Below are 23,719 nucleotides of genomic sequence, written 5' to 3'. Positions count from 1 at the left end.
AGTGCTGAATACAGTTCTTCAATGGACAAAAAAAAAATAACGAACAGTCCAAAGAATTATAGCAGAAGGGAAATCAATTGAAACTGAGAAGCCATGCATGTTTGTTTCGCCAAGAAAACGTGTAAATTGCCCCAGTACTGTGTACAATTTAGATTCGTTGACAAGGATGCTTTGAGGCGTTTAATGAATAAATTTTATGAAACCAAAAATAAGTTCCTACTGTGAAGAGAATTATGCAAAAAGACCGTGAAAGTGAAATTAATTTCAAAGGGAGTGAAAGATCTCTAAGAAGAATATTACATAAAATGGGATTTAGATGGAAAAAACAGAAGACAACCAGAAAATACTGATAGAACAGTATGACATTAAAATGCAAAGAATGAAATTTCTATAACAAATTTCCCTGTTTCACAAAAAAGGAAGACCAACTGTATACATAAATGAAATCTAGCGATACCAAAATCGTGGGTAGACTCAAACCTTCATGAGGGACTGAAAACACCAGTATCCAAGGGCTCACTATTAATAATTGTTCATGCCGGGTGTAATAAAGGATTCATTAACAACGCTTTACTTATGTATGAGTCAAATAAGAAAGAATATTATCACAAACTGTTGAATTCTGAAAAGTACACGAAATGGTTACAGGAGAAGTGAATTCTCAACTTGCCACCTCGGTCGATCATTGTATAGATAACGCATCATATTACAACGTTCTGTTAAAAAAACTGCCAAATTCTAACTCTTTAAAAAGCGATATAATAAAATAGTTAGCTGAATAATTAATAACTGTTACCCTGCTATGACGAAGACTAAATTATATGATATTATAAAATTACATAAAGAAAATCAAAAGAAATTTCTAAAAGATGACATTTTCAAAGATTATGATCACATAATTCACATAGTTGCCACCTTATCACCCTGACTTAAATGCCATAGAAATGATTTGGAGTCAAGTAAAAGAGGAAGTAGCTAAAAGAAATATAACTTTTAAAATGTTGAATGTTATTAAGTTAGCTGAAGAAGAATGTCATAAATAGTCTGAAGCTGAGTGGAGCAATTTCTGGGAGCATACTGTCAATGGTGGAAAAAAATACATTGAAGATGAACATTTATATGATGTTCACATTGACAATTCTGTGATAAATGTGAATTCAGAATCAGACATGAGCTCTTCAGAATTTATCGATGACAGTGACTTCCGAATTTACAAGCTACAGCAATAAAGTGAGTAGAAAAATAATTATTTAAAGTATTTTAAAATAATAATATTAATTGGGATACTAAACTAGTTTTAATTAAATAACATTGTATGTATTTTTAGTTATAAATATAAATTAAACTGACAATGTTTTCAGTCAGCCTAGTACTGGGCCAAGTGTTTGTTGAATGCTAGTAGTTTTTTGTGCCAACTTATGTGCTGATAGTTCTACCTTCAGTCAGCATTTAATATAGCATTGTGGATATTTGTGACAATTTCATCTGTTGTAACAGTTTTTGGGGTGTTCATCAATTGAATGTATGTACAGCCATGTTTAAATTCAGCAGCCCACTTCATTGCTGTCAAAAATGAAGGGGAAGAATTCTTTAAAGTAGAATCTAATTAATTTTGTACATCTGTCAGGGTTTTATCTTTTAAAACCAAGTACATGTGGCGCAACGAATCTTGATACTTGGTGCCATGGTAGTGACAGCACAATTCGAATCATTCTACTACCCTTTTAGCATAACATTTGCTTCATTATCTAACAGCAAATAGGCCTTTGAAAGATGTATTGTGATGTTCTGCAATCCAATACAATATTAGATCACAGATCACAACTGAAATTTTAATCACCTCAATAACTAATAATATTTTGAGCATTATTACATTTTTAAATTTTATTTAATTTAATTATATATATATATATATATATATATATATATATATATATATATATATATATATATATATATATATATATATATATATATATATATATATATATATATATATATGTACAGTATCTTATGTGTAACATAACTTATACGTATGTATATATATACATACATATAAGTTACATCAAATTTAATACTTTTAATTAATATCTGACCATTTTCTGCAAAAAATATGTTATTTATATATTTTTCAAAACGGTAAACGTGACAAGAATTACAGGGGCATTTATGTGAAGCTGAGAATTGTACAATAGTAGGCCTACACATAACATAATATGACTGCAAATCAAAATGTATTTATTACCTTCATTGAGTGCTGATGTTCCATTTAATTTCAAACAGATATTCAAAAGATAATGCAAGATAACAATTAGATACATTAAATAATAGAATCAGCAATTACAACAAAAACTAATTATTTTTAGATGTTAGAACAAAATAAAACTATTAATTAAAGAGAGTGAAACGCCATCCACTTCATAAGAAATATTATCATTTTCAAGATTACTGTCATCAGAATCATCATTGTAATTATCACTGTCACTTCTTGTAATGTCATCTTCATGTGTCATCTTCTTGTAAAGAAATAATAAATGATTCCATAGAGCTGTTAATAATGTGTTCTTGTTGCATATGTACAGCTTCTATTTCCTTAAATTTATCACAAAACAACTTCCAATTTTTTTCATTAATGTCGGCCACTTTATTTTCAGATAGTTTTTGAACATCTTCGATATCAAAAGTTACATTATTACTTGCTATCCTTTAACTTCTGACCAAATCATCTCAATAAGATTTAAATCTGGGTGGTTCAGAGGTTGTTGGAGAACATATGTCTTTTTTTTGTAAATGTTCATCAAACACATTGACAGAAAACTTTTCCCTGTTTGCTTTACCAATTCGAGTAAATGTGATTTCAGCATTGAGGAAGAATAAGGAACAGAATACTTCTGCTATCACTCTATCATATCTTCTTTTCTTGAATTAGAAATTGGTGATTTTTCTAAAACAGCATTGTGATAGTGTGCGTTGTCAGGAATTGCCGTAAAATTATCAGGAAGGTTTAAAATTAATAAAAAATACCAAACACAACCTAACTTTAATTTGGAGTCAATTTTAACAGAATCTCTATTTTATATTAGAGAGTCTATTTTAAGTAGTTTTCCACTTTCATTTAACCTCTGTAATTGCTACTTTTAAAACTTGCTTGCCAAGTTAGTAAAGCTCTGGTATAAAACCCACTTCTCCTCCAGCGTGCACTATAAGTCTGTTACCTTTTGAAGTAGGAACTTTTAGCCCGTTACCTAAATCACTATACTACTTTTTATTTGAGGTGTGAGAAGATAATATCATGACTAATCAAAATATAATATCGGCCTATTTTCAATTTTAAATTTTTTTACTGCTCTCAGTTACTGAATATGCTTAAGTGTGTCATGTTGGTCAGTGAAAATGTTCCTGTTATTATTAGTTCTTCTCCACTGAAGTCCAACTTTTTTGTTATTTTTCTGAAACTAATCTCTTTTCCTGAATATCCAATGGAATCTTTAAGCACTAATGTTAACTTTTTCACTGTCAGCAGTTGTTTATGAATTTTTATGAAATTCATTTATAGTCCATTTCACCACACTCTTGTCAATATCATCTTGTCCTGTTGCAAGCATTTCACGAAGTTAGTATTTTATTGGAGCAGAGAAAGAAGTTTTTGCCAGATTTTCAGCTAATTATTCTAACAACTGCTTTTTCCCTTTTCTCACTCTTTTTGTTCTTGGGATCACAACACCCCACTTGCAGCTGCTGTTCTTTCTTCAGATTTTTCATTGAGAATCAGGTGTTTATTTTCTTTTTCAGACTTCCGAAATAGATCACCTTCTTTTTTCATAAACTCATACACGTTATTTATTATTTCCCAGGCCAGCCTTTTTGGTTTTTGGTTTTTTACAAAAGAATCAAGTTTACTCATAATTATAAAACATGAAAAACATACCACCGATTATAAAATGTCATTACTTTTCTCAATCAAAACTCAAATAAAAAGAAAATGAATTTGCACATATGCAGGCTAACAAGTTAATTGAATTATACTCAAACATTAAATAACACAGGTTTATGGCTTATAGGCTTTTCTACATGGTCCTAAAAAAGATGACTAATTTCCTGATTTATAAAACTTGGCTTGTCTGTATTTATTTTTACGATAAAAAAAAACCAGAAAAATTACAAAATATGTTTATATATGTCAGATAAGTATAACGCTAGTTAATTTATCATTTAGTATTTGTCTGCTGCCGTAATTAAAAACTTTTGAGAATAGATCTACATTTTTATAACATTTAAAAATATAACGTAAAATTTCTTTTTATGGAAAAAATGTAATAATTTATACATATAAACAGCAGAATTAGAAAATATTTCAAAATAACCCATAATACCATCCAGTAATATAAAATAATAAGCTGTATTTACAATTGCTTCTGTACTTGAAAAATAAACTAAATGTTTTCAGTTTAGGTAAAAGGTATCAAACTAGTTGTCACAGACCAAGCTTCAAGATTCGGCAGCAGTACTTTATAACTACTTCCATCTTTCAGAAAATGTAAAAACTTGTTTTTTGTTATTCAATTGCCACAACAAGCAACTAAACACACGCATTCAAAACTTTACAGCACACCATCTAAAGGATCATACTTGTCAAATACTATAGTCATGTGGTCATACTTGCACCATCTCTGTGTCAGGCCAAAAACTTCTCCACTGACCCTCATATGAGATTAATATTCATTATACTTTTAAAACCATTCAGTTTTATTCTAATCAAGAAGTACATTTTAGTTTATGTATAAAATGACAACTTTTATAAAGATAACAGGAAAACGTAGTATTAGCATAAACATTTTACATTTTATGTAGTTGGTTTTTTGCACAACCTTTAAAATATGAGGGTATTTTCTTTTGTAATGTTGCCAGTATTTCATAAATTTAATCACTGGCAGAGAATTCAATTAAATTGTATATATCAGCTACCTGTTAACTCAAAATTTTTGTATTAATCTGTACAATTTTGGGAAACTCTAGTGAAGTTTTTTGTTGAATCAGAGCCCATAGGCAGAATCATCCCTTCTTTATCCCTAGTTTAGTCCATCCTTTGTTTATGTTGTGAGTTTATTGTAATCTCTGGATTATTAAGCCAGATACAGTATTATTAGAACAAGAGACTGGTGGCCAGGAGATGAATTCAGTGTTGAAGAACTGATAACCTTAAAATATAACAGTCCAAACTTAAACTGCCTTGCGCAGGAGGCTCAACACCTCAAAACACTATGCCAAATATTATTTATTGAGACTAAGGAACAGTTCGTAGGAAAAAAGAATTTCATTAATTTAAAATAGAGCATATTGATGGCAAACTAATTAATAATCAATATTTGTAAAACATACTGTAGTACCAACAAATTGGACAAACTAAAAAAATACAAGAAAAAACCTCTGTTATTAACTGTACAGTTCTATAGTATCTATAAGTTTTATTATCATGTACCTGATAAACAATTCATTTCATCTTTTAAGTAAGAAAAAAGCTTAAAATAAGAGATGTGAAAATTTGAAACTAAAGATATTTCCAAAGTTAAGATTTAATTTTTATGTTTAAAATTTATCAAATAAATGCTATTAAAAAAAAATTTAGTTAATTTTAATTTATTTTCAGCTACTATATTTTCAAAACATTTATTTTAATACATTTCGGCATTACAAATGATGTAAAATAATTCTAAATCATTTACCCCCCTCCACTCAGAATTCCTGTATTCTAGAATGTTCATATTTTCGATTCTGTTATAATGTCAGGATTATAGTTTGTCATAATAGATACTTTTAACATTACCATTCTGATCTCAATGGTGATCAATCAGATATTAAATAATATTATATAAGATATTATCAGATATATCTAACAATCACTTAAAAATGGCATGATGAACAGTTTATTGTAGTTATTATTACTTGGTCAAAATAACAAACAAAAATTCTAAATGGTGTTTTGATTACTGTCTTATCACTTAAAATTATGTATGAATATATAGGTATAATTAGGAGCCAGATACACAAGTTAATTTATAGAAAACGAAGGCAAATAATCAATCAAACAATTTTAATTGATACTGAAAGTCATATCAGCTATATTTAATAAGCCTAATTAAACCATTTATCTGTACTATTTAAATCAAGGTAAAAGAGGTTTTCTCTCCATTTTGTATTAACAGGTTCTATTATTGCAAAAAAATTAACATTAAATTTTTAGTGAAATTCATAGGGGTGCATAAATTGCAGGCAGAACTGAAAATAGAAACATTAAAAAAAAAAATATTTATTAGTTGATGAGGAGCAATTTACTGAATAAATTTTATTTACATGTAAACCATTATTAACAGAATACAATAATACATTTTATAACAAAGTGAAAGAGGCTACATAATGCCATACTGAACAATTATTAAATATTATGATTAGAAATTAATAAAAAAGAACAAATACTACTATCACAGAATTCTTTTCAATACAACATGATTGACATATAACAGTTTCTCAAAACTTATGAATTACCATTTCAAATTAATGACTAAACAAATGTGTTTCCAAAGTGTGATAAGAATTTAAAATACTTTTAATCAGTACATACAGAAAAGATTTTTTCAGCTGCAGTCATAATCATCTTTTTTTGTTTTTCTTCACTATCTAAACTTCTAATTCTTTTTACAGCTGCTAGCTGCTCAACTCTTCGCAATTTAAATAAACGTCTAACTATAAATATTTAAGGAAAAAATAAATGTTCAAATAAACTTGATATTTCTTAAATATACTTGTTTTTGTGAGTACTATAATAAAGATGTAATAATTAATAGATCATGATTTTGATAGTTATGTAAATATCACTAAGACAAATGGCATTGCTGCTCAGTTTAAAAAAATTACAAACTGGTATATTCAAAATTTAATAGTGTTATCATAAGTAAAGAAAATAATTTATACATTATTAAAATCTATATTTTTGTATTTAATAGAAAATTAAATTTCCATTAAACAAAATAAATTGTTATCAGTAACATCGTAACATATACAAGCCAATTATAACGATTTTTTTTAAATACAATTTAATAACACGTAAAATTCTCTAGCATTTACTACAAAGAAAATAATAATACTGAATAATACTCATAAAAATTAAAACAGGTAAAGATGCTGTCAGGTTGAGGAAATAACAGGAGAAACGAACACTTTGAGGACAACCAGCAAACAAAGTAGTTTCAACAATAAACAATAATATTAACACAAACAGATGAAATAAAAGTAACAGCTAAAGAGTAATAAAGATTTCAGGAAACTACAATACATAATACAGTTAAGGTTTACAGTGAGTCGAATGGAAAATGAGAATTAATTAAATTAATTATTTTATGTTGGTGGTAATTAATTTTTTGTTTTTACTTTAAAATTTCTTTGTTTTAATTATATTTTTTCATTTTAATTTTAACTTAATTGATTTTAATTGATTAATCTTTATAATTTTAAACAATTTTTTATATTTTATGTTTTTATCTCTTGTTTTGATTATAATTTTTTTTTAAATTTAATCTAAAGTTTTAAAAAATGTTTGTATATGATTTTAAAGTGTGATAAGTTAAATCTAAATTTAATTTAAAGATTTTAACTGGTTTAAAAATATTTTTAACATAAAATTATAAGTGAATAAGTGGTATGTTATCATGGATTGCAAGTTTGTGATGTTTTTTGTGATGTAGCTGATGATGTGAATCAAGTTTGCTAAAGCGCTTCTGTTTGTGTAATGAAATAAATTTCAATCATTCTGTACTTAAGGTTGGTCTATAAAATATAAATTAATAAAATTTAATGTTTTTAATTACTGAGCCACTTAAAATGAGAAAATAGTGTAGTTTCGGCAAATGATATTACGAGTGATTTAATTATTTCACACCATACAGAATAACAATCAAGAATAATAAAATGTGGACAATTATGAATTTTAACCTACAATGATACCATTCACATTTGTTCATGAATAATCGGTTATATATTTGGAGAATATCATAAGAAGTGGGAATTTGTAAAAATTTTGTGACATCTGATTTTGACCGATAAGCTAAGCCTGAATCTCAATACGATAAAATTTATACCAAGGCTGCTAACCAGGAAACAAAAACACATTTTTCCTTGTTGCTAACTTTTAGACAAGTGAAATGACAGAAATTCAAAATGAGAGAACATTTGTTACGATATGATTGAAGAAAATAAAGCTTAATTTGTAACATAATAACCTATTAACATATAATCACTGCAGTTTATCCTGTAGGGAACCCACCGGGTTGGTCTAGTGGTGAATGCGTCTTTGCAAATTAGCTGATTTCGAAGTCAAGAATTCCAAGTTCAAATCCTAGTAAAGGCAGTTATTTTTATATGGATTTGAATACTAGATCGTGGATACCAGTGTTCTTTGGTGGTTGGGTTTCAATTAACCACACATCTCAGAAATGGTCGATCTGAGATTGTACAAGACACTCATACATATACACTTCACTTACACTCATACATATCATCCTCATTTATCTCTGAAGTAATACCTGATGGTGATTCCCGAAGGCTTAACAGGAAAAAAATTTATCCTGTAAGGAAAAATAAGAACTCATCACAAGAAAATTAAATGGCTAACTAACGATTAACTGTGCTTAAGAGAAAATATAAGCAGAAAGATATAAAGACACAAGAACTATACTGGATAAACTAAGAGATAACAAACTTGAAAAAATATATGAAAGGAAGAACGAGCTAAAAAGAAAAAATTGCAAAAAATTTAAAAGCATCATCAAATCTTAACTCAGCATGTCAGAAAGTAATAAAAGAGAATGAGGGATAACCTGCCCAAGTAATTTGGGCCCTGTGTTTGAAAAGCCATATCCTTTCCTCCTTTTGCTAAAAAAAATTTGTACAAAAAAATGAATTATACTACTAACTTACCAATCTATTCTGTTATTTATTCTGCCAATTTATAAGAGCTATTCTGAAAGATATCGGCCTGACAAAGAAACCACAAGATTTTTTTTTCAACGTAGTTATCTAGCAATTTGATACAGTTAGACCAATGACTTACAGACTTTTTAATTTTCAGTACAATGTAATTTAGCCAACTTTGCAAAATAAGTGGTTGGCTCAGCTTTGACCTCATCATTTGAAGTGAATCTTTGTCAAGTGAACAATTTCTTCAGGTTTGGAATGAGGAAGTAATCACTGGGAGTCAAATCCAGCAAATGTGAAAGCAGTTTGAAGGATCCAAGGAGATTTACAGCAACAATCCAAGATGTATGTGCAGGCTCACACTAATGGTCTGCTGTATAATAATAGTGCTGCTAATAGTGAAACAGCACTTTCTTTTCAGCCAGTTACTCCCCAGGGATAGGCCTCTGTTTTTCCAGGTACTCTATGAGCATTACAATACAAGAACCCCAAAAAAACCATAGCCATGACTTTTCCTGCAGCTGGAAGAATTTTTGCTTTCTTTGGCCCATTTTCAACTGCTGACATCCACTGTTTGGTCTCTGGAGTGTAATGGTGAATCCATGTTTTATCGAATGATATAAAATGTTGAAAAAGATCATGTTTATTATATCTATATAACACCATTGAGAACACATCAGTTAAGGTGTTTTCAGTCAATTGTTAAAAAATATGACAGTAAAAAGCAGTAAGCTTTTTACATACCCAGAACATCTTCTAAAATATAGTTGGACACGGTCTATCAACATACTTGCAATGTCAGTAAGCTCATGTATCTTCAGTTGGTGATTATTTAATACAGCACTGTGAATTTTTGAGACAATTTCCTCCATGACACTGGTTTTTAGGCACCCCCAGCATTCATCATCTTGAATGGATGTACAATCACGTTTAAACTCTGCAGCCATCTTTTTAACAGTAAAAATTAAGAAGAAGTGTAATTAAACTGTTTTTGTATGTATGTTGTAGTTAAACCTTTTAAAACAAAGTACTTTACAATAGTTAGTTAGGACTTCAATTTAAAACTTAAACTTGTTAACTTTACTTAATCACCACAAACAGGCAACTAAGCACACTTGTCTAAAATTATATTCAATTCATCATACTTGCGCCATCCTATGTCAGGCTGAGAACTTTCCAAATGAACCAGGTATTCTTCTGTAACAGCTAATGATACAGACTATTATTATGTTAAATGGAATATCGTATTCAACATAACCTTGATATTTAATAACAATTACTTTAATTAATGTATTCATATTCATTTTCATTTTATTTATTCATACTTTAACATTTTATATTATTTTTTTTTAAATCTATATACTAAGAAATAAAAAACAAGTCAATGATACAGTTACATTATTCATTCATTTAAGTAACTACAGGTACTGCTCCAAATACAGTTACCATTAATGATGAGATGAATTTTCGTGTGAAAAATATCTTGCCTTACTGGGATACGAACTCAGAACTTTCTGGATGAAGGACTGAAATGCTATGATCTGTCTCAGAGATCAGTATTATGTTCATATTTTAGCACTTCAAAAAATACAAATTAAATTACAGCATGAAGTGTACCTGATGCAACAAAATGCAGTGTGCAGTGTTTGTCATGTTACATGACAAAATTAATAAAATTTAAATGTAAATAGTTAATAAAATGATAAAATTAAAATTTTTATTTAAAATTTATTTCCATCACATCATTTTATTCTGATTTCAAAACAATATATTTAAATTTATATTACCCTAAATATTCCATTGGTAATGGACTTAATACAAAATTCTTACCACATCCAGGGATGTTTCTTTTTTCAAATAACCTCATGGGTGTATTAAAAATCATTTAATCAAGATGGAACTTGGTAAAATCAATAAAAAATGATAACATAAACAAAACACTAAACTTAGAAACTTTTATTTCCATCAGAATATGTTTTTTTTTTGGGGTGGGGGTGCACAACAAAGAGTCATTATTACAGCCTGGATTCAATGCTACTATAATAAACAAACTAGTTTAACAACACCAATGCTAAATATCTTGGACATAAACTAAATAACAGTAATAAAAAAGAGATAAAATTAACAATCAAAACACGCAATATCTTAGGAAAAATAGTAAAATCTAAAACACAAATTGTGTAGGCAGGTCACGTTTGCAATATGTAAAACAAATTGTTAGGGATGTAGGATGTAGGGGATATACTGAAATGAAACGACTAGCACTAGATAGGGAATCTTGGAGAGCTGCATCAAACCAGTCAAATGACTGAAGACAAAAAAAAATATTATAATTTTTGACGCAATGCCATGTAATGTAATCAATGACACCACATAGAGCCAACTATGTAGGGCCATGGAAATATTAGTCATAAAGAGTAAAGCTCCCATTGGGATCATAACATGTAGAATTGATTTATAACAGAATAATGGTAAGTCCTTAAATACAAATCAGACTAATACATTCTGCAACTGTTTCAAGAGTAATTTGCTTGTGCCCTAGAAGTGAGATAAAATAAAATAATTTAACTTAGAAATAAAACAGACAATACTTATAAGTCCTATAATTCTGTAAATAGTAAAAGAAGCAAAATTTTGTAGTCTGAGTAAGAGACTAACAAAATAGAATAAAGTAAATATACTGAATTTAAAAAATGTAGTAACTTAAGTTCTATCAGAAACTAATCAACGTTCTTAAGAATTAATTTTTACATGAAGTTACAAAAACTACAATGTAATTACATGAAAAACTGCAAGTAGAACACATACACCACATACAGTTTATTCTCAGCACATGTAATTAAAATAGAAAAGTATCAAGCGGGCAATAAAAAAAGTACTTTACAAAGAGATTTAAAAAATTATCCACTCCCTATAACTTAAAATGAACCTTAAAGGATCACGATTTTCTGAGGTATTCTCCACTAGTCTGATGATTTTTCCAGAATTCCACAATTCATAAGGAAAAAACTGATCAACAAAAATAAATATGTTTACCTATGGGTTAAGTAACCAACATTCATTTGGAGACAGAATGTACAGACTGCAACCACCTTTACTAGTGAGAAATGATATAAAGGACAAAAAATTTGTAGTATCCAAATAAATTCTTTTAACTACTTAACATTTGTCCGTTACAGATTCAAAGGAATAAAAATAAATAGTTATATAAACTAAAAAGTAATAAAGTCAGTTTCAAGTGAAATAACCCACTTAATGTGAAACAGGTTTGTATGAGAATAAAAACTTTTTATTAATAAATTAAAATCAAACCTTAACGATTAAAAATTTTAATTAATAATACAATACACAAAAAACAAACACGTCATCAACATTATCAAAATAAGTAAATGAGAATATGGCAAAAATAAAATTTCAATAACAATAAAGGATACATAAGTTTTCTGCTTCTTTAACCTCATAATGAGCATGACTTTCAACGGTTTTATGAGTAACATAAAGCAAGAAAATACAAAATAAAAAGTTCATTATCTAAAACACAGTAACGGAACCCACAGTTATTGTTTACCGGACTTAATGAAGTACACAATTTTACGACACCGGTGTCTTTGCAATCCGTCTGTATAAAGCTTTTTAAATAATATAAATGCATCGGTTATCAGTTAATAAACAACGTTATCGAATTTTCTAAATTATTCCCGAACAAACTTGTTTTACTTAACCTCAACCAAAACATAACCTGCACGATCTTGAAATAAACATTTTAACCGATCGTTTTATACCCTCCAATCAGAAAAGAGTATTACCGGTGAGCTGAACAACACTATTTTTAAGCTCTGTAGACCCCAACTAATAAATTTTAAGAAATATTAATGCTTATTAGAACGAAATAAATATAATATTAGAATAAATTATTATTACTTTTACAAACAAAATTATTTTTTGTCGGTACACAAGATAATCTTTAGTTATCATACTGATCATAGATTGGGATTTGATCTCATATTTACTAGGGCCAATGACAAATCGTAGTATAATTAAATTCTGAAAAGTTGCTTTAAATCATTGACTATTTACACCGTGGCCACAAAGTCCCTTTACATGTAAAGAATTAATTATCAATTGTTTGTCATTCGTTTATTTAATATTTTTACATATAAAATTTACTTAAAATTACAGTTGTAAATGCTATAACATTGTCCGCACACAGATCACTTGACAATTTTTTTTTCAGACCGTAGAACACTTAATCGAAACATTTAGTGTTTCATATCGAAATGAAGATTTCGACCCGAGACCTCTGTCCAAGACAAAGTTTATGCTACTCGAGGGTGCAGGCAAATTATCCTACAGTCGCAACCCCCGTATTAAGTACAAAGGCTGTGTAATCAGCCGAGTTGGAGTTCATAAGTACCTAGGTGTTTGGTCTTATGAGAAGCTGCTGTTTAGCAACCACATTAGGCAAGTAGCGGCGAACACCGTCTCAGTGATGTACAAACTTAGGAGGATTGCTCGGAAGGACTATGGGTTGTTTGGTCGTCAAATGTACATGGTGTACCGAGGTGTCTTCGAAAGCATGACATCTTACGCGGCACCCGTATGGGCGCATAAGTTAGATATGAATAGAGCACTTATTCAAAATTTAAGGAGTGCCCAATGCAGAGCCTTAATTGTATGCACTGCTGTCTTTAAAACAACCTCCTACGAGGCTACCACTGTATTGGGAAAGGCTCACCCGATTGATTTAGCGGTGATAGTACGGGCGGCCATGTGGAAATTGCGAAGACGCAGGGAAGCCGAGGTATTTGGGGTGCGGTTTCAAGCCGGGAACGGTGATCTCAATGCATTGGTTCTAAATTTCGAACAGTTGTCCATCTCACGCCTGCGGAGGAGGCTTTACAGCCTCGCGTAAATTTAAACCAATATTTGTTTCGGTTCCGCCTGGCAGCTGATGAGCTGTGCATCTGCAGGGAGGCCCAGTTGAACAAACACATGATGTTTGATTGCCTAGCTCTTGGGGAAACCAGAACTCAGGCCATCCTGGAACTTAGAAATAAAGGGGAAAATTGGACACTCACAAGCGGCGAGTCAATGTGGCGAGAGCCGCGTTGTCGGACCGTGGGAGTTCCTTAATGCAGTTGCTTTGTTCAACCAACATCCATAATTTACCTAAGGGAAAAGACTCCTATCGTGCTGCTGTAGGAAGGTAATTGAAAGATATGGCTTGTTACCAGCCAGATTAAGGCTACAAGCGCTTTAATGGTGGACAGGTACTTGCTGGCATTCAGCGGTCTAGGCATGGCAACAAGTTACTGTCTGATGAAATAAATTTAATTATTGATAGTCATATATATTTAGTAGTTGACAGGGTACGCCTACCCATTTTACTGATATTTGACAAGTGGGCAGTAGGACACGCAAGCAAGTGGTATATGGTACCATCCTTATACCGCTTGTGGTTTTAGGTTAGCTCTAGCTCCAGTATGCATGCGCTATGCTGGAGTGGTCCGTTATATCACTGGTATATGTGGGATCAAGATTTCAAGTCCACAAATTAATTATATGATGGTTGGTGGTCCATCTGAAAAAACCACCAACATTTGTCTAGTGAAAAGGCTTCAATCAGCTTTATCTGACGAGGATAAAAGTCCTCCAGAAGAGAATTGTAAAGTATCAGCTGTAAAATATAAAAATATCCGTTTTGTTGTTCTTCGGAATAATCAGGAAGCTGGCTCTTAAAGGTTAGACCTTCATAAGGTCTCAACTTTCCTGATCAATAAGGCAGTAACTGGTTCAAACGATTCCCCCAAGAACATCAGAAAAGTGAGAGATAGAACAATACTAATAGAGACTTTCAGTGATGAGCAAAGTCAATTGCTCTTACATCTAACGAATATGGGCGGTATAAGTATAAGTGTGATATGTCATAAAACTTTGAATAATATCCAAGTAGTAATTTTTTGCCGGGATCTTCTTGAAATGAACATTAATGAAATTTCCAGAGAGCTTTGTCCCCAAGATGTTGCGGAGGTGAAGAGAATAATGAAGCGTCAGAGTGGAATGGAAGAACCTACTCCCTCTCTTATTTTAATCTTTAACCTTCCCATAATACCTGAGAAAATTAAAGTAGGAGCATTCATCCCTAACCCACGCAGTGTTTCCAATGTCAAAGGTATGGTCATACCACAACTTCTTGCTCGAACACTGCAATATGTGCAAAAGAATGCCACAAGGACACTGACTGTCAGGAGAAAGAAAAATGTGCAAACTGTGGGGGAACACATTCAGCCTGATCTCGAGATTGCCCAAATGTTAAAGAAGAGAAAGCAATCCTAAATATAATATACTAATTTCAAAATATAAACTGAGTAAATAAACTTTAAAAACAAATTTTACGCAAAACCTTGTACACATGCATCCCAATCAAATTGATATTTTCTTTCCAGGTTCAGTTCTCATCGACATAAACACCTAGATATTTAATAATAGGAACTTTTCTATACTTATGCATTGAATACAAATTTCATCAACTTTTTTCTGAAGACAATTTTTATACTTAAAATATATTGCAAGAAGATTCCAGTTTGTTTCTAAAATTAAAATTAATAAATTTAGATTTTTATTCATTACCATCTTATTAGTCGCAAACCATCGTTTTTGATGATTTATATCAATCACTCTGCATTCTAAATCTAAGTTCATCAATATTTCTAGCTGAATAATTTTTGTACGTACTTTTGATTATAATCAATTCTGAACTGGATTTTATAAAACAAATACACTTACATATAGCTAAAAATAATTATTTTGGAATTGGTATATTGTGCTAAAAATATGAACTGTTTTAAAACTTTTATTCCACTCAGATTGAAAAAGCAGTAAATCTTTACAATTATTTCTCTTTATAATATTGATACTGTAATGTGACACAAAATATAAATTTATTGAATATTTATAGAACAATAAAATTCAGTAAAAAATTATTTCTCTTTATAATATTGATACTGTAATGTGACACAAAATATAAATTTATTGAATATTTATAGAACAATAAAATTCAGTAAAAAATAAAGCATGAAGAACTAGCTTTGATTCAACTAGGATAAGTCATATACATCAACAATACAGTTAAGTATAGAATTTAACAGATTAGACCAATTGATTTTACAACTGTAACTTTCTCAGAAATTTTGGTAGTAATATGAAATCTGCAGAGTGGAAATTCAAATATAATATCTGAAAAATCTGTCTGATTGTAAGAGGTGTAGGCCAACAATTCCAATATATTCCTTAACTATTTATCAATCTTTTACTTTTGTCACTTATAATTACATGAATATCATCAAAATGATTAAGATTAGAATTACATAAAATATACAAAGCTTTAGTTTTATCTATTACTACTGGTGTATACCAATAGCAAAACTTACTGAACTAGAATTACATGTTGGTATTTGTGGTAGAAGTAAACAATTAAATTTATAAGTACTGTAAGCTTCTCCTTCAGGGCACTGCAAGTGTGTTTTTTTGTGACCATATTTTTTTTCTCTATTACATCGATAATATTTAGTACAATCATCTAAATCTGTCAAAAATCATAATTTTATGATATGAAATTCAAAAATATGATTCACAATAAGGTTCACATCATTGACTAGTTTCATTTAAGTGAGTATTACCTTAGCAGCAATCAATTAAAATTGCCACTCTCCCAATACATATATATATATATATATAGCTGATGTTGTTGGACGTTGTGTTTTTCTTCCATTAAATACATAACAATGAAAATAATAACAACTATAACTCTTACAGTTCATAAAATGTGGATAATAATATTGATTTGGAGTGTAAGTGATGGATTAATTTTGTAAATTGTCACAACAGTTGAACAGTTGTTTGGATCTGGAAATTCTCCATCTTCTAAGCATATAAACCAACTTTTTATACCACAATTTAATGATAAACTAGTGAATACTGAAGAAAAAAATTTGGTAATTTATTTTTTATTGCAAATCTCAGTTTCAAAAAATTATAGAATATTTAAAAAAAGCGTAACTATCAATTGTGTAGACCAGTTAATTCACCTGAGATTTGCAATTATAGAAATTTAGTAATACAATATATACTGTTTTTAAATTAAAATTAAGTTAATAGTTTTCAATTGATGTTTATTACTACTTTATTAAACTGGTATACATTGTATGAATTGTTTATAAATTAGTAGTATTTCAAGGGATAATTTTGAAACTTAAAAGTGTATTTAAAAAAATATTTCACTCATTCTACAAATTTATCTGTTATAATATGTTAAGAACCCAATAAAAGAATTGTGACCGAGGATAGTAACCCCTTGTCACATTCAAATATAACTAAAGGTTAATGTTCAAATTTAACTAAATTTGTTGAGCTGTAACTTGAACTGTTAACCTCTCACATGGAATGATTAATGTTCATTGTGCTATCTACTTGCAACATCCAACACACAAAAATGGGTTATCTAAATAATGCACAGGTAATATTACTAACGGATGAAAAAATTGGTAAAGTTGCAATAACATAAAAATTCTACTTAACAGAACCAGAACAGAATACAAGTGTGTAAGGGGATGTTTTATCTTTCTACTTATCACAGAACCTTGACATCTGTCCCTTGCTGCTGGATCTTTCTAATCAAATGATGGGTATTTAATTTTTACTGATGGGCATTAATATATTTTATGTTTTTAAGAGGATGCAGTTTTTCATTCCATCCTCTGAAGCTCTTTAGATCTTTTGGTATAGCAGGAATGTACATTGTAGGACCCTAGTTTTATGGAAAGTGTAATGCATCCCCTTTAAAGAGTTACATATGGTGGCTGGAGGCTGTTACCTGCCGCTTAATATTATTTTAAGGCAAAGGAAAGAGAACCTGGGTTTTGGAGATTTTCTTCTTCTGATAGTCTGGGCTGTGCTTATGTGATGACGGTTATTCATATTCTAATCATTTCCGTTTTCATGGGTTTTTATGTTAAATGGTTAATGTACTGTGCAATTTATTAAAAAAAAAGGATATTTTTGTTTGCATTTTTGCCTTCAAATGACTTTGTTTAATCATTAATTGCCTGTCTCTCTTATTTTTATCTTTATTTTTTTTGGTTGTAGTTTAAATTTTATGTTTATTCAGTACTGAATTTATAACTAGTTTCTGTATTAATTCAGCCATTGGAGTTTAGTAAATTCTATTGCTCAGTAGTGGCCGACATGAAAATTGAGATGACAAAGTAACTGACTACTGTGTTTTTGTTGATATCAGTTTTGTTATTACTCAGATATTTCTGTAATTTTACAACATATTTACATAATTGATTCTAATTAATTAATTTGCTTTCAACAACTGGAGGCTAATGCTCGATTGCAGTCACTCATGAGAGATGAGTTTTAGTTGCATCTGAGTTTTAGTTAACATACCCAATAATCAAGCTGGCTGGAAATTGAACTATACATTTTCAGATGAAAAGTAGATGCTATAAAAGTCTGTTTTCTGGCAGTAAACTGTGTAAAAGGAAATTAGATTCACTTAGTCATATTTGCTAATAAATATTTTAGATAGTTTATCTATTTTTAATGATTAACTAATTATTATATTGAGTAAAAAATGAAGAGAATAATTAAACATCATGCTTTTTATTTTTGTACTCTTAGTGAACTACGGGTATCATGTTAATATCAATGACATAAGAGTAAAAAAAATCAATTATATGAATATGAACAAATTAAGTTTTATAATAGTGTACTTTTGATCATAACTCATATATATGTATATCTCATATCATATGTATGTATAGTATTGACTCATAAAGACAAAAATATATCTATTTAGTTCAATGACTTGACGCCTTCAAAGTAGACCCTTCTGATGTAACACATATCCCAGTATGATTCCATTGTTGAAAGCATTTTTTCAAAATTATTTTTTGAACATCATAAGTCCTCTTGCCTCATTTCTTATGATCTCTTCTCTGTCTTCAAATTTAATTCTTGAAGTGAAATTTTAAGCTTAAGAAAAAGCCCCATGTCGGTTCAGGGATCCACTCAAATGAGTGGTGGAAATAATCTAAGCGCATGTTGTCTACTGCCGGTCATAAAAGGCAACTAAAGAGCAACTGACCATTTACCTTAGTCTTCTTTCATATCTTTCCTTCCCTTTCTTATTATCCTTTTATTCTTTCTTCCTCTCCTATCATGACCAGTGTTAAGAACCGCAATCATTTTGTTTTTTCCTGGGTGCACAACAAAATGTCATTATCAGTGCCTGGACACAATATTTATTTATTACATAAATAAACATTAAAAATTAAACTAAAAACCCATAAAGTGAAATAAAACCACAATGAAATATTACATCAATAATTTAAATTAAAACAATAAAATTACCATTACCTCCTCTATGAATCATGAGACCTTGCCGTTGGTGAGGAGGCGTGAGTGCTCAGTGATACAGAGTAGCTGGACCGAAGGTGTAACCATATCGGAGAGGTATCTGTTGAGAGCCAGACTAAGAAATGATTCCTGAAAGAGGGCAGCAGCTCTTTCAGTAGTTGTTAGGGGCGTGAGTCAGGACGACTTAAACGACCATATCAACATCACTCAGTCCTCTGAGTACTGCGCAGCTGAAAGCAATGGAAAACTACAGCTGCTTTCTTTCCAAGAAATGTGGCTCTGCATTTTCATATAGCAATGATGGAGACGCCTTCCTTGGTAAAATATTCCGGAGGTAAACTAGTCCCCTGTTTGGATCTCCGGGTGGGGACTACTAAGGAAGGGAGTCACCAGAAAATTAAAAAATAACATTCTACGAGTCGGAACATGGAATGTTAGAAGTTTAAAAAAGGTTGGTAGGCTAGAAAATTTAAAAAGGGAAATGGATAGGATAAATGTGGATGTAGTAGGAATTAGTGAGGTTTGGTGGGAAGAGGAAGGCGACTTTTGGTCAGGTGATTTTAGAATAATTAACTCAGCTTCAAATAATGGCCAGGCAGGAGTAGGTTTCATAATGAACAAGAAGATAGGGAAGAGAGTAGAGTATTTCAAAATGCATAGCGATAGAATCATTGTAATAAGGATAAAATCAAAACCTAAACCGATAACGATTGTTAACGTCTATATGCCTACAAGCGCCCATGATGATGATGAGGTAGAGTGTGTATACGAAGAGATTGATGAAGCAATTAAACATGTAAAAGGAGATGAAAATTTAATAATAGTTGGAGATTGGAATGCAAGCATTGGAAAAGGCAAGGAAGGAAATATAGTGGGTGAATACGGGCTAGGCAAAAGGAATGAAAGAGGGGACAGACTTATATAGTTTTGCACGAAGTATAATTTAGTAATTGCCAACACCCAATTTAAAAATCATAATAGAAGTATATACACTTGGAAAAAGCCAGGCGATACTGCAAGATAAGATAGATTATATCATGGTTAAGCAAAGATTTAGAAATCAACTCGTTGACTGCAAAACTTACCCTGGAGCAGACATTGATAGCGACCATAATTTGGTGATAATGAAATGTAGATTGGGGTTTAAAAACCTGAAGAAAAGGTGTCAGATGAATTGGTGGAATTTAGAGAAGCTTGAGGAAGAGGAGGTAAAGAAGATTTTTGAGGAGGACATCGCAAGAGGTCTGAGTAAAAAAGATAAGGTAGAAAATGTAGAAGAAGAATGGGAGAATGTTAAAAAGGAATTTCTTAAATCAGCAGAAGCAAACTTAGGCGGAATAAAGAGAACTGGTAGAAAACCTTGGGTTTCAGACGATATATTGCAGCTGATGGATGAACGTAGAAAATATAAGAATGCTAGTGATGAGGAAAGTAAAAGGAACTATCGACAATTAAGAAATGCTATAAACAGGAAGTGCAAACTAGCAAAAGAAGAGTGGATTAAAGAAAAGTGTTCAGAAGTGGAAAGAGAAATGAACACTGGTTAAATAGATGGAGCATACAGGAAAGTTAAGGAAAATTTTGGGGTACATAAATTAAAATCCAATAATGTGTTAAACAAAGATGGTACACCAATATATAATACGAAAGGTAAAGTCGATAGATGGGTGGAATATATTGAAGAGTTATACGGAGGAAATGAATTAGAAAATGGTGTTATAGAGGAAGAAGAGGAAGTTGAGGAGGATGAAATGGGAGAAACAATACTGAGATCTGAATTTAAGAGAGCATTAAAAGATTTAAATAGTAGAAAGACTCCTGGAATAGACGGAATACCTGTAGAATTACTGCACAGTGCAGGTGAGGAAGCGATTGATAGATTATACAAACTGGTATGTAATATTTATGAAAAAGGAGAAGTTCCGTCAGACTTCAAAAAAAGTGTTATATAGTCATGATACCAAAGAAAGCAGGGGCAGATAAATGTGAAGAATACAGAACAATTAGTTTAGTCATGAATCAAAAATGTTAACTAGAATTCTATACAGAAGAATTGAGAGGAGAGTGGAGGAAGTGTTAGGAGAAGAACAATTTGGTTTCAGGAAAAGTATAGTGACAAGGGAAGCAATTCTAGGCCTCAGATTAATAGTAGAAGGAAGATTAAAGAAAAACAATCCAACATATTTGGCATTTATAGACCTAGAAAAGGCATTCGATAACGTAGACTGGAATAAAATTTTCAGCATTTTAAAAAAATTAGGGTTCAAATACAGAGATAGAAGACCAATTGCTAACATGTACAGGAACCAAACAGCAACAGTAATAATTGAAGAACATAAGAAAGAAGCCGTAATAAGAAATGGAGTCCGACAAGGATGTTCCCTATCCCCGTTACTTTTTAATCTTTACATGGAACTAGCAGTTAATGATATTAAAGAACAATTTAGATTCGGAGTAACAGTACAAGGTGAAAAGATAAAGATGCTACGATTTGCTGATGATATAGTAATTCTAGCTGAGAGTAAAAAGGATTTAGAAGAAACAATGAATGGCATAGATGAAGTCCTACGCAAGAACTATCGCATGAAAATAAACAAGTACAAAACAAAAGTAATGAAATGTATTAGAAATAACAAAGATGGAACACTGAATGTGAAAATAGGAGGAGAAAAGATTATGGAGGTAGAAGAATTTTGTTATTTGGGAAGTACAATTACTAAAGATGGACGAAGCAGGAGCGATATAAAATGCCGAATAGCAAAAGCGAAACGAGCCTTCAGTCAGAAATATAATTTGTTTACATCAAAAATTAATTTAAATGTCAGGAAAAAATTTTTGAAAGTATATGTTTGGAGTGTTGCTTTATATGGAAGTGAAGCTTGGACAATCGGAGTATCTGAGAAGAAAAGATTAGAAGTTTTTGAAATGTGGTGCTATAGGAGAATGTTAAAAATCAGATGGGTGGATAAAGTGACAAATGAAGAGGTATTGCGGCAAATAGATGAAGAAAGAAGCATTTGGAAGAATATAGTTAAAAGAAGAGACAGACTTATAGGCCACATACTAAGGCATCCTGGAATAGTCGCTTTAATATTGGAAGGACAGGTAGAAGGAAAAAATTGTGTAGGCAGGCCACATTTGCAATATGTAAAACAAATTGTTAGGGATGTAGGATGTAGGGGGTATACTGAAATGAAACGACTAGCACTAGATAGGGAATCTTGGAGAGCTGCATCAAACCAGTCAAATGACTGAAGACAAAAATAATTACCATCTGGCATAAGCCAAATGGTATAAATACAGGTGAAAGCTACTACTGAATGCTAAAGTATTTGAATATAAACAAATGGCGCTGAGGAATCGTAAAATATTAGATAGCATTGTTTCATTGTTCCCCAATGTACTTTGCATTATCAGCCCCCAGTTTAAACTTGCGATGCAATGCCCACAAAACAGACACAATCCACAATGATGTGATGCACAGTTAGTTGGCAGTTGCAGCGAGCACAAATGGTTGCATCTGTTTGTGTTATCAGATATCCATGAGGGAGCCTAGTGTGCCCTATTTGCAAATGGCAAATAATAATCTCCTCTTGACAGTTATTTCTGCATGAAGAGCTCCACAGTAACACAGTGTTCTTAACTGGACAAAGTTTATTATTGATGGTACCAATCCATTCAATTAGTCACTCATCACGAGACAAGGCGATCGGGAAAGGAAGCTGGAAACAAGCCTCTTTTGCCGCACTATCAGCAAGCTCATGCCTAAAATTCAAAAATAGCTGTGGATCCAGCAGAAGCTCACTTGTATTACATAGAATCAGTTGAGAAAAAACACTATCAATCTCATATACAATAGACAATCTGGAATATATGTCAATAATTACCTGTAAGGCACTCACAGAATCTGAACAAACAAGTACGTGTTGAAATGTTGGATTAAATATATTTAAGGACTTATTAATAGCATACAGCTCTGCAACGAAAATACTGACAATGCTGGGAAGGATATGTTCTGTTGCCAACCACAAAAGCACAACCAACTGAATTAATGTGTTTAATGTGTGTATAAACTATAGCATCAAAATTCACGCTATTTATGATATTATAAAATTCTTCTTGTAATATAACTGGATTTATCTTCTTCTTATGGTACTGACAAAGACCAAAGCAATAATTAACTAGAGAAGGCCATCAAAGGGGGTTATAACATGGAGCAACAGTATGAACTGAAAGTAATTGTATATTTAGAGGTAAGAAAAGGCACTGAGCCTAGTGGAGCAGTAGATCTCGGCAGTTTTTGGTATCAATTCAGATGTGGGTTAGAGAA

At 30.9% G+C, this 23,719-nt stretch overlaps 1 protein-coding gene across 2 annotated transcripts in view; it reads right to left on the bottom strand.

The window, feature by feature from the left end:
* LOC142321400 (coiled-coil domain-containing protein 134-like) overlaps positions 1–12,796 on the bottom strand; it is a 36,045-nt gene extending 23,249 nt beyond the window's left edge. The window contains exons 1-2 of one of the 2 annotated variants that reach the window (XM_075359443.1): positions 12,402–12,796; positions 10,113–10,186 (exon numbers count right to left, since the gene is read on the bottom strand). In XM_075359443.1, the coding sequence (XP_075215558.1) occupies positions 10,113–10,121 (9 nt within the window). In that variant the 5' untranslated portion in view covers positions 10,122–10,186; positions 12,402–12,796. Of the gene's footprint in view, positions 1–6,619; positions 6,742–10,112; positions 10,187–12,401 lie in introns of both variants that reach the window. The other variant, XM_075359442.1, reaches the window with a different exon arrangement.
* Between the last annotated feature and the right edge of the window lie 10,923 nt (positions 12,797–23,719).

The sequence above is a fragment of the Lycorma delicatula genome, chromosome 3, assembly GCF_047948215.1.
Source record: "Lycorma delicatula isolate Av1 chromosome 3, ASM4794821v1, whole genome shotgun sequence".
NCBI classification, from domain to species: Eukaryota; Metazoa; Arthropoda; class Insecta; order Hemiptera; family Fulgoridae; genus Lycorma; species Lycorma delicatula.
Note: the sequence above shows the minus strand (reverse complement) of the source record. Positions and strands in the feature narration are given on the sequence as shown.